The 12,331-nt window shown below is 46.1% G+C and overlaps 1 protein-coding gene across 1 annotated transcript; it reads left to right on the top strand.

Annotated features, from left to right (window-relative positions):
• The first annotated feature begins 2,054 nt into the window (after positions 1-2,054).
• Positions 2,055-11,042, top strand: LOC142564544 (uncharacterized). Its single transcript, XM_075675569.1, has 4 exons — positions 2,055-2,231; positions 5,918-6,085; positions 8,728-9,026; positions 10,703-11,042. The coding sequence occupies exons 1-4, from the start codon at positions 2,121-2,123 to the stop codon at positions 10,956-10,958; spliced, it is 834 nt and encodes a 277-aa protein (XP_075531684.1). The 5' UTR covers positions 2,055-2,120; the 3' UTR covers positions 10,959-11,042.
• The last annotated feature ends 1,289 nt before the right edge of the window (positions 11,043-12,331 follow it).

The raw sequence follows: 12,331 nt of genomic DNA, 5'->3' as shown, positions 1-12,331 counted from the left end.
GCGCGATCTTCAAGACCTTTAATAAATGCGGGTGCACTAAAAGGTGACTTCCATCGAAAATCAGCCATTTCAGCAATTGCCCCGAAGGCACTAAAGAAAAGTTAATTATTAATTTTTTCGTAGTTACTTTTCTGTAGCTCACCTTATATGCGGTGAAGTATGTCACCTGGCCTAGGAACTTCGCTGCGCTCATAGTCTATTAATTAAAAATGTATATGTATTGTCTAAAAACAACACCCTGTATATACACAGGAAGAAGCACAATACAATATAGCCTTTCTCGGGACGTTCTTTCCTGCGTGCTATCCCGAGTCAGTTTGAGCGAGTTTTTGTAGAACTCGCTTCTGCTATCACGCAGGCTGTCTGTCCACGCAAGTGTGGACAAAACCAAGGACGCTACCAAGTTCGGTAATCGAGGCCGCGCTCCACCTCAGCGACCCGCGCTCTCCGCGCCGTGGTTCAAACGCGCATGCCACTGGGTCTCGCGTGCGGCGCGATGCCACCTGAGGGGCAACCTGGGACGTCCCGGCGCTGATCTTCGCGCCTACCAGCGCGCCTGGAAAGCCCTTTACTTTGCACCTTTCATGGGGATGCAGGTGAAGTTTGCCGTTTCAAGGCATTGTCCGTTTTAAAACTAGTGTTGCCGAACGACATTTTTCAACGCGAATCATTCTTGTCGAAGGTAACACGGTTTGATTTTTTTTTTTCTGCCATCTGTCTAACCGTTTTCGTGTGCCGATATCAAATGTAGTGTAGTCTCATCTCTCGCCTTCCCTCCGCTCGCACCTTCCCGAAAATAATGCGCCACGGTTTTTCCATAAGTGGAGATTGTTCGTGCCACCCGCATTTAGCCGACGTCAATCGCTGACGCGCATCTTCACGCGTCGCCATTAGACAAGCATTAAAAAATGAATTCTGTGGTTTCACGTGCCAAAATCACCAATGGATTATGAGGCGGGCCGTAGGGGGGGGGGAGGGGGGGGGACTACGGGTTAATTTTGACCGCCAGGGTTTCTTTAACGTGCACCCAATGCGCGGTACACGGACGTTCTTGCATTTCAACCCCGTCGAAATGGGGCCGCCGCGACCAGGATTCGAGCCCGCGACCTCGTGCTTAGCAGCGCAACGCCATAGACACTATAAGCAATCACGGCGGGTCAGACAAGCATGGAACGAGAATTCGTTTACAAACTTCAATAGCGCTCTCCTCACGATCGACCGAACCGGCGGCACCAAAAACCCTGTCTTACCAAGAACGGCAGGGTTTTAACCGTGCCTGAGATATGGCGTATAGAAAAATAAAGTTGGTAAATAAGTAATGACTACGATAGAGATACGCGTGACAATTTTGATTTTGAGTCGCGTAGAATATAAACGAAGGCCTCGCGGAAAATGTGGCACTCCCTGTGTGAGTAGGCAGGCGCTTTTTCAGAGCCGACGAATGCGCGGATAGTGTATATACAAGAGAGTGCAGCCGAAAGTGGGTGTTGAAGACACACGTGTGTCTTCAACACCCACTTTTGAATTTAGTGACACTCTTGCTACAGTACTGTAGCAAGAGTGTCACTAAATTCAATGCACGAAACTATGCCTTGAGAGGTCCGGCTACCTTACAGAGCCTATTTCCCTAGAGAACAGATAGATGCCGAAGGGACCTGGTGCGTGCTCAGAGGAGGCTGGCTTGTCGAGCCTAACAGCTTAACAGCCTGACGTCCTGCTCCCCAAGTTCTTTATTACTTCCTCCATGTACAGCAGCGCCTACGACGACGGAGGGAATGCACATTGTATGTGTATAATTGCAGTCCCAACATTACTATGTTAAAAAAATATTGTTATTGTACATTTAGACAGGACCGTGTGCGAAAGAGAGAGAGGCGAAGAGGAAGTGCTAGACTGTCTACTGGAGCTGCGACCTTTGTACCAGCCTACGCGTTCACGACTAACTTTTCCCCGTTGTAAATAGTTGTGCATACGTTTCTGAAGTTCTGTTTCTCTTCGTAACAATATCACAACTACATGATCGTAATCCCTCTGTACTGTTTCTTTCGCAGGCAGAGCTTCTGCTGGGCTTTCTGTACAGGGACCCTCCCGCGCCACGCGTTCAAGCTTGCCTCTCGATCATGGCGGACGTCTTCGAAGATGACGCCTTCGCCGTCGCCAAGCAAGTGCTCGCCGATGCGGTCGACGACCTCGAAGGCTCACTGTCGCAGCTCGGCCGCGACGCACGCGTCGTGGGTATTTGCTCGTTCAGCGATGCCAGTTGTAGCGCATAAGCTGTCCCGGCGCATTTTCCATATTCTGCCGGTATTCAGCATCAATGTATTCCGGCCATCGTGTGCGCTTTCGCTGAAGTGCCGCGAATTCACTCGCACAGGTGCGAAAAAAAAAGGATCCAGGCCTCCTTAAATGAGTGGAGTGAGAAAAATTCCGCGAATTATCTGCGGCGCCGACCGACCTGACGCAACGCTCGTGTACTATGCAAGGTGTTGTGCTGCTCGAATACCGAGAGTAACGCCAGTCCTGATCAGTGGAGAAAAACAAGTGATTCAGCTTTCGAAATCATTCAAGGCTGAGGCGCGTTTTTTTTCATCTTTTTCTCATCATTCAAAGGGTAACGGTAGTAAAGATTCTGTTGCCGAAACAGTTTTGTTGGCCCCGCGGCATTATCGAGGAAACCTTGTTCCGTTTCCAAAATCGTTGCCTGAGTCGTCAGCCTTCGTACTTCGGCATGATAGACCGACAGCGCGCAATAGCATCCTCGTATGAAAATGCTTCCCGCCACCAAAGATAGGTTGATTTAAAGTAATCCTACTCGCTTCTCAAACTCGAAGACGTAAAAACTATACCCCTCTTAGTCAGTCCAGACATTCGCCCGAATAATAATCAGCAAGGCTTAGTGGTTATCGCGCTTTTGTAATATTTTTATTTTTCCTTTTTTTGCGTTTCGTTTTACCAACATAGGAAACATAATTAAACACCGGTATCGGCTTAGCTCTATTATATCTTCTGCGAATGCTGCTTTCTAGATATTAACCGAGAAATGCATGACTTCAAAAGTGAAAAGTACGTAAAATTTTCACACTGATAGCACAGGATGTCTGTGCTTGACATAGAAGGCAGGCAATGTGGTGGCTACTGATAGCCGTATACGAAACAATTTCATCATTCAAGTTGAACGCATTAGAAGCATCCCGCGCGGGAATTACAAGTAAACACACAGGAATTAAACTGGAAGTATGCTACCACCCTCCAAGCTACATGAGATAATTCGCAGGGGAATGGCATGACGTTCTCAACATGATCGTAAGTCGCAACCATCATGACCAATGTTTCTTTTTAGTGACTTGAATTTTACTACTAGCTGAAACGATGCTTTTCTTTTGTTCAAGCCCATTCAACGTAACGTCAACATTTTTAGACATTTATGCTTGTTTTAATTTCACGTGTATCGTAACTAATCCCCCGAGCATACCTAAAGAGTCATCTAATCTTTTATACGTGATTCTAGCAACACACCCTGGCCTCACATCACCGATTTCTTTTCTTCATGGCTTATGTGACCACTTCTTACCGCATTTTGACATTACTGCGTTGTTATTTTTCCTGCGGAACTAATGAGCACAGATATATTTGTCCCTATAGCAATGTAAACTTTGGCACCATTATTGAAAAATTGTTTGCTTATTTCGGTATCAAGTGCTCCAATTTTGTTACGCGTAGTGTTCAGGAAGATTGGGATTTATTCTGCAACCAAGGGGGTCACTGATCTCTCTAATGCACATATGTCTCTTCCGCGTATACGAAGTAACAAAAGAATGTCCTGCTACAATGTGTCTCTCAAACTTGCATGTAATCAGAAAGGTGACTTTTATTCCCGGCAAAGCTGCAAAACGCTTCAGATCGCTGGGTAGCATATCGCAGTCTGGAATCAGAGTATGTTCAACCTGTGTATGCTCATAAGGAACACCTTCAAACCGATATTTTGGGGCATCTCGTATCAAGAAACCCAAAGCAACTTTGGGATGCCCTCGATTCGAATAAAACAATGAACCTCCACTCAACGATGATTCTGCGGAACCTCAGCCGGAATCCTAACGTGCAGTTTTGTTGATGCCGTTGTGCGCCGTGAATATTGTTCGATGTGAGCTTGTGAGTTTGTGGCTAGCGCCCACAAGAAGTTGAAGTTCCCCTGAACACGAGAGCAATGCGACTCGCCAACCAACATCATCATCAACGGTACCCAGACCCTCGCATCATGCGTGAACATCATGAACACAGCAGGGAATTTTTCACTGCAGCACCAAGCGCGGTCCCTGCAGTGATATCGTGCCGGGTGCGTGTGGGTTGCAAACGAGCGGGCAACGCCTCGTTCTCGCCACTGCGGACAGTTGCAACAACTGCGGCAGCGAGCAGACCCGCTTACACTTGCATCTAATGCGCAGCGAACCTGTGGCGCCACTGAAGCAACTCTAGAGCTGCTACCGCGTGCACGGGCTGTGAGCCGACAGAGCTGAGTAACTCGTTGACCACGTCGTCCCTTCTAGTGCTCCGAAGGCAGTAGGAAAGGCACTCCCAACGGTGAGGGAGCTCATCATAATAGCCCATACACTCGCTGCTAAATTGAGCGGGCCCCTTTTTTACTCCATCGTATGGTATGTGCACGGAATTTTGCTAGTCACTGGATGGGGAGGCCCGTCTTGCGGGGCGCACCGTAGCAACGTAACGATGCGTCATCATTCATTGTTCTGCGGCCGCTGAAGTGGCATCTCATTCGTCGTACTCCTTCGTCTTCTGCGTATTGCCCACAATTTCCTTGCCTTTGTCACGTTCCCCCCAACTTAACTACTATTTCTCGACCTTAAGTTAGGAGATCCATAATCGCAATGCAGTGGCTTCATGACAGCGTGTACCAAGAATAAGTGCGTGATGGCCAGCAGCGCTGCCAACAATAACATTAGCAAAGATGCCCGGCGAATGGCGTGCGGTATTCATGAATTGAGTTGAACTTATTCTGCAACCGAGTTGCGAGGCTGACCACGTGAAAAAGCTTCAGGTTGCAACTTGCGGGGAACCTGGCCACCTCCGACACAAGATAGCTTCCTGTCGGTTGCTCAAAAGCACGCGTTTTACACAAAGCTGTTACCAAAAAGGAAAAAAAAACAAGCAGCAAACATCGTACGGAACGACACAGAAACCAGGATCAGATTACATCAGCAACTTATCGTGGAAAGATTTCACACATTTTTTCGAGTCCTTTCGGGCTGCTTCTCCGGATAAGCAGTTAAATACCGAGTTCATGTTCAACATCATCATCAGCCACTGTAGTCCACTGTAGGCATGTCCACTGTGGGACGAAGGCTTCTCCCTGCGATCTCCAATTACCCCTGTCCTGCGCCAACCAATTCCAACTAGCGCCCGCGAATTTCTTAATGTCATCGCTCCACTTAGTCTTCTGCCCTCCTCGACTGCGTTTCCCTTCTCTTAGTGCCCATTCTGTAACCCTAATGGTGCAATGGTTATCTAATCGACGCATTACATGACCTGCCCAGCTCCACTTCTTTCACTTAATGCCAATTAGAATATCGGCTATACCCGTTTACTCTCTCATCCAAACCGCTCCCTTTCTTTCGCTTAACGTTATGCCTAGCAATCTTCGTTCCTTCGCTCTTTGCGCGGTCCTCCTTCTCAAGCTTCTTTATCAGTCTCCAAGTCTCTGCCCCATATGTCAGCACTGGTAAAAAGCACTGATTGTACACCTTCATATTATTCTCTACTCCTTCGGGAGTAATGTGCGCTTCTGCAACCGATAACTATCTGAACTTTATAGAAATAGCTTTCGTGAAACCACTTGTCCATGCAATGCGTGAAATCCGATTGGGAAATTGGTTTTCTCACCGTCACCACGCTCGGATTACAGGCGATGCGGGAATCTACCCGCTCCATGATGGCCGAGACAGCGGGAGATCCGCAGTACCTTACATTCTCGCACGACATTCTATCGCAAGATGAAGGAGATGACGTCAAAGTTGTCCTCGTGGACTCCTACCATGCTTCAGTTGAAAACATGACCCTTTTCTCGTCTCAGGTGAGTGTGGCACCAAGGGGGCTTTTGTTAAAGACGATTACTCCCTGCATAATTAAACTAAAAACTACCAACTATATGCAGCTTTGCGAATGGAACATTCAAAGGGCACTAAAGTGAAAAATATATTTAGTACTTTTAGTAAATTGCCCTTTTTGCAATATAAAAAACAAACAAAATATGTCTTCTTCGTTTCGTGCACGTTTTTGTGCCAGACAACGCAAAAAAAAAAAGAACGGGTGTGGTAAGGTTGCCTTTAGGTTACCGCTCAAGCTCTTGATAATGTCACCGATTTCGAGGGCACGTGCAGAGCCCTAATAAAGTTTTAAGCTATGAAGTGCTCTACGAACTTTTTCTAAAATCTAAGTGATTCAGAAGTTGAACTTGGCAATTTTAAGGCATTCCCACTTGGTCACAAGGGCTCGCCTTTGGGTTCCCGCTCAAACTCTTGATAATGTCACCGATTTCCAGGGCGCGTGCAGAGCCCTAACAAAGATTTAATCTATGAAGTGCTCTACGCACTTTTTTCTAAAATTTAAGTGAGTCGGAAGTTGAACTTGGCAATTTTAAAGCATTCCCACGTGGTCCCAAGGGCTCGCCTTTGGGTTCCCGCTCAAGCTCTTGATAATGTCGCCGATTTCGAGGGCGCGTGCAGAGCCCTAATAAAGTTTTAAACTATGAAGTGCTCTACGAACTTTTTCTAAAATCTAAGTGAGTGAGAAGTTGAACTTGGCAATTTTAAAGCATTCCCACTTGGTCACAAGGGCTCGCCTTTGGGTTCCCGCTCAAGCTCTTGATAATGTCACCGATTTCGAGGGCGCCTGCAGAGCCCTAATAGAGCTTTAAACCATGAAGTGCTCTACGAACTTTTTCTAAAATCTAAGTGAGTCAGAGGTTGAACTTCTCAATTTTAAAGCATTCCCACTTGGTCACAAGGGCTCGCCTTTGGGTTCCCGCTCATGCTCTTGATAATGTCAGCGATTTCGAGGGCGCGTGCAGAGCGCTAATAAAGCTTTAAACTATGAAGTGCTCTACGAACTTTTTCTAAAATCTAAGTGAGTCAGAGGTTGAACTTCTCAATTTTAAAGCATTCCCACTTGGTCATAGGGGCTCGCCTTTGGGTTCCCGCTCAAGCTCTTGATAATGTCACCGATTTCGAGGGCGCCTGCAGAGTCCTAATAAAGTTTTAAACTATGAAGTGCTCTACGAACTTTTTCTAAAATCTAAGTGAGTCAGAAGTTGAACTTGGCAATCTTAAAGCATTCCCACTTGGTCACAAGGGCTCGCCTTTGGGTTCCCGCTCAAGCTCTTGATAATGTCACCGATTTCGAGGGCGCGTGCAGAGCCCTAATAAAGTTTTAACCTATGAAGTGCTCTACGAACTTTTTCTAAAATCTAAGTGAGTCAGAGGTTGAACTTCTCAATTTTAAAGCATTCCCACTTGGTCACAAGGGCCCAAATAGCGAAAGTAAATTAAAATTCGTGACGACACAATGACAAATCGGCACCGAGTTTCGCCACAATATTTGTTTAAAGTTGATATTCTTCCGGCAATCAACGTTTACCTTCAAATGAAAATAATTTTGAGTTTTGAAAAATCATTTCGCCACTTTAAACTTGCCTACTGCTTTTCTTTAGCGTCCCTAAAGATTGCAGTCACAATAGAAGGTAATTCTCCCTTTCAAGGCAGCGCACGCTGGTGAAGATAAGAGCTCCGCGTTCGCAGCGCACGTCGCCAACTGTAATGCGTGCGATGTGTAACTTTTTGTTACCAGAGGATCGAAACGAACTAGCATTTAGAATGGCGATGTACCAGAGCACAGGCCACAGTAATTTATATGGGAACGCAGCATCTATTCTAAAGCGTAGCGTGAGTGGCGCACTAATCGAACCTATGTTCCGAATTATATAGTTATGGAAATGATCATGAATTCCTATAGAAAAGCTCGTAACATTGTCTGAGAACTACAGGAGACACGGAAAATATGTACGGCATAAATGCACATCCCACGGAAAACTTGGAGCAGGTATTTGGAGTGTCAGATAGCTTTATCTATCAGACAGCTTACGTATCATCATATAGGTAGCTTTTGTATCTCTAAACGAGAGTGGACCAAATAATTCCTACACTTCTGCATATTTTACGCAATCCCATTCGTACGCGCTACTCCCCCACCAGCGGTCCCCCCTTTTCATGATAAAAAGAATTCATTCATTCGTTCGAAATACGATACTGCTGCAACCCTCATATGCAGGTTTCATAGTGCAAAGTTCGATGACCACGAATGTGCGTCTTTCTTATAGCAAAGTATTTCGCAAAGGCATTTGAGAGTTATCACAAGGGTTTGTTGACAAGCTGGCAATACGGCAAATGCAGCCTTGGGGTCAGTGCATTTAGAGTCTATAGGAATGTGTAAAACCACGCGATTGATGTAATATCATAAGAAAAGCTTCATCAGCGGTCTATGCTGCCGGAAAGAAAGGACGTCTCAATAGCAGTGAACGTGGCAGCCAAGTTATGGAAGTGTAGTTACCGAGCTATCAAAAACATATGTGAAATGATCGTGGCGTTAGATGCGTTAACGTTGCTGTGAACATAGGTGGTCAACAACGTTTGTGAAACAGCTGTCTCCAATGCTTTTCAGGCTCGTTTCGGTGACAGAAACCGCCGACGCGTGCTTCTAGTTACCCCCGGACTGCTGGGTCTGCTGGTGAATGCCTCGTCAAGCGTGGAGCCCGTCCTAGTGCCCGCTCTCGCGAAACCGCTATTGCACGCAATGCTTACGAACCGACAAGCGCAGACAATCTCTGACGCTGTGCCGCCAGTGCGAATTCTGAACAAGCTGACACGCTGCTTTACAACGTGGTTCAACGTCAGTCAGTCTCTGAGTCCGGAGGTGGCAGCGGAGCTCGCGGTACTGGAGCCCCTCTTCCAGCTCTACAGGTAATGTGGCCAGTGATCTAGTCACCTGTATGAATGCGATTAGCTATTCTTAGCCCTCTTCAGTGAATTGTTGTCGGTCAATTTAACTACCTAGACCATTTTTCACGACGGTTTGTCCTATTTACAAAAACATATTGCAGAAGCTTTCCAGTGCTGCGCGCATTCGCACCTCCTTGATTCGTAACCGCGGCGCAAGGTTTCCTCAAGCACAGCGGCCCGACGCTTTAGCGCGGTGCACCAATGGTTGCGGAAAAGCGAGTCAATGATTCTCAGTGCGGCGATCTTTGAGGCCATGCGCAAGGTGGTGGTCTTCGTGCGCTGGTCGCTAGATGGCACAGCATATACAGAAGAAAGGTGACTCCGGATATCAGTGGCAAACTATGTATTTGTCACCACCCCGTTTCGAAGGGGACACCAACAAATCATCATCATCACCATCGTCATCATCAGTGAAGCGCCAGGTAAGCCTGGCTGCAGGGCACCGCTCATACATCACGCGTTTCGGTGGTGTCAATACGGTGTATCGCTACATTCCTTGAATGCTTAATGCATTGCCGTCCACAGACATCGTGAGATGGATTCTGTAGGAATATTTAATGTTTTAGTTATTAGGAATGCCAAAGGGGAAAAAATTACGTATGTATGTATGTATGTATGTATGTACGCATGTATGCATGTATGTATGTATGTATGTATGTATGTATGTATGTATGTATGTATGTATGTATGTATGTATGTATGTATGTATGTATGTATGTATGTATGTATGTAGAATGCAAATGACAGCAGTCCGCTTCGAACCACCGTGATCTGCACTTTGCTCCTCGAAGAGGCAGGACCTGTGCCGAGTGAACGCCTGAACAACACTTTGCCATGTGGTCACACATTGCAAATCCGGCAGAATCCGGCCATTCAATTAGGTACGACGTAATGCTAAGGCACATACCTAGAATTTAGGGCTAAATCACCGCAGATTTTTTTCTATACTGTTACAACACGGCAGTCTTGTGTGAATCCACAGTGCAAGCGATAGCTGTGCGAGCTGTGTCACCATCTGCCAGCGTCTCCTTTGGCGAAGTGTTAATTCTCAGACACTATTTTCAACTTTGTACACCTCTATGGCATCGCGTATTGTAAAATTCGATTGAAAGATGTCTTTAGTCTACAGTGCTTAAATCCTCCACAGTATACTGTGGCTTATTCATTTGCTGTTTTCTGAGTGCAGCATGTTATTTAACTAAAATTAAGAATGTAATCCGAAATTATAAACAAGGTAATATAGGGCCGACTGACCGCCCGTGTTCCCATATCGGTCTCTTGCAAACAAGGGACCCGCTTAAACATTGAAACATCAATCAATGTTAGTTTATTGTATGTTTAATAAGCTAGTGCATATCGTATTTCAATTATATCTCTTCTTCACCCGACGAGTTTCCGTCGAAGACTGACTGTACTATTTGCTTTTTTTCCTATCTTCGCTCATAATCTGGGCGAAGCACCGGTCAATTCACCATTTAATGTTGTTTTTTTCGACAGCTGTTGCAGGGCGCTGTTATGATCCAAATCCAACAAATCCGGTGGCCAGTTTGACTGACTCACTCAGTGACTGAATCAATCAATCAATCAATCAATCAATCAATCAATTGAGCCAGCAATCATTTCTTTTTTCTCTGCAGGAAGCGGCTGACCGAATCTGTTGGCACTGACACCGTGCTGCACGCCAGCTACACCAACCAGCAGCTTTTCTTCCTTCTCTGGGCACACGGCCATTGCGGTGACCCGAACGGGCGCGTCCTCGTCAATGTCGTGTCGAGGAACTATCCCCGCTTCGGCCGAACCTTCCGATGTTCGGCAGCCAAGGTCACGGCCCACGAAAAAAAGCTGCTCTCTCAGCAACCATGTGTAATTGAAAGAACGGTGCCTTCCGGGTAGCCGGTGTTGAACGTTGTTGTGGCTCGGCGAATGGCACCCCAAGGCGCCCGCCTCGCTGTTACCATCTTCTAGAGCGTCGGGACCTCAGCGAGTAAAATGCAAATTTTGAATAAATTGTGTCGTGTTATACACACATTTGTCTTCCCGCGGGCAAGACGGGTGAAGTTAACGGTGCGTGTCTTAACAGTGATCACACCATCCAAATGAAAAAAATATATATAAAAACGCTCTCAGTGGTATTTGCACAAATTTCTACGTGCTGCACCGAAACTTGTACGGCACACATCCGTTTTAGTATCTCGCTGAAGATTAGAAAAAAAACCTAGCATTTTTATGCTGCAATTACACTTCCGCCGTCCAGAGTTAGCAAACCGCGGCCTCGTTTGTTGTTCAAGCAGCGAATGCCATAAAGCGTCGGGCTTTCGTGAATTTGTCACATCTTGTTGGCGTTTTTACTATCGCAGTTATCTAGAAAACTAGCATGAAGAACTAGATCGGTATTTCTGCGAGGCGGAAATAAACAAATATGGAGGCACGAATTAGGCCTTGAAATGGCAATTCGGGCACATATTCTAACTCCCCTCAATAGAGGCGTCTTTATCAGATTAACAATCGCGATTACCTTACATTCTGACGTGAAGGTATCCCCAGGTAAATAGTGCTCTTCATACAGGGTCTCTTCTTATTCTATTCTTGAGAGCACTACCGATTGTCTCGCATACCGACTCTGATCATGCTCATGCACGTATGGATTCTTACACATCGACGCTTTTGACATAGTATAGTTTAGGTAGGTATGATACTGATGAAAAAACTTGCTCAGGAATGTGCGTAGCGCGGTGAGACGCAATGTACTTGCAGCACAAGCGGACAAGCAAGGAAATAAACGTACGTTGAAAACATTCATTTATTGTCTGCTTTTTCACGTTTACGTAAGAAGGTTGCATAATTTTATACGTTTCGCCCACTTGGACCCGTCAAATTCGACTTCGTCTTTTCTTTTTCCAGCTTTCTGGCTTGACTAATTCTCTTGTCACTCCAAGGCTGATTTTTGTTGGGCTTATAGCGTTTAGTTTATGCTACCCACCAAGAACTTCTTTCAGTGCCTCATTGAAAACCCACCCCTCTGGACTCGGCAATATGTGGAGCAACAAACATAGCATGCCTTCAGTGTTGCCGTGTGGCGTAAGTAAGCACCTGTCACAATCTACGTTGCCTCGCTACGACGCAGGCTATGCCCACCCTCAAGAATTTTGCCCATTCACAAAAAATCTGCCAGTTGCGTGTCACTTGATAACCCACTCCTGAGCCCATGAGGAAAGGGTCGGGAGAAATTATTTTTGCTCAGATGATGTATTAGGAAGTGTATATTA

This window comes from Dermacentor variabilis, chromosome 11 (genome assembly GCF_050947875.1).
Source record: "Dermacentor variabilis isolate Ectoservices chromosome 11, ASM5094787v1, whole genome shotgun sequence".
Classification (NCBI taxonomy): domain Eukaryota; kingdom Metazoa; phylum Arthropoda; class Arachnida; order Ixodida; family Ixodidae; genus Dermacentor; species Dermacentor variabilis.
This window is presented reverse-complemented; position numbering and strand designations above follow the sequence as displayed.

Bases quoted from the DNA above. Each gene is read 5' to 3' on its own strand.
- LOC142564544 (XM_075675569.1), top strand. From the start codon at position 2,121: ATGGCGGACGTCTTCGAAGATGACGCCTTCGCCGTCGCCAAGCAAGTG. The intron at 6,086-8,727 runs GTGAGTGTGGCA...AATGCTTTTCAG, and splicing joins TGACCCTTTTCTCGTCTCAG to GCTCGTTTCGGTGACAGAAA. The intron at 9,027-10,702 runs GTAATGTGGCCA...TTTTCTCTGCAG, and splicing joins CCCCTCTTCCAGCTCTACAG to GAAGCGGCTGACCGAATCTG.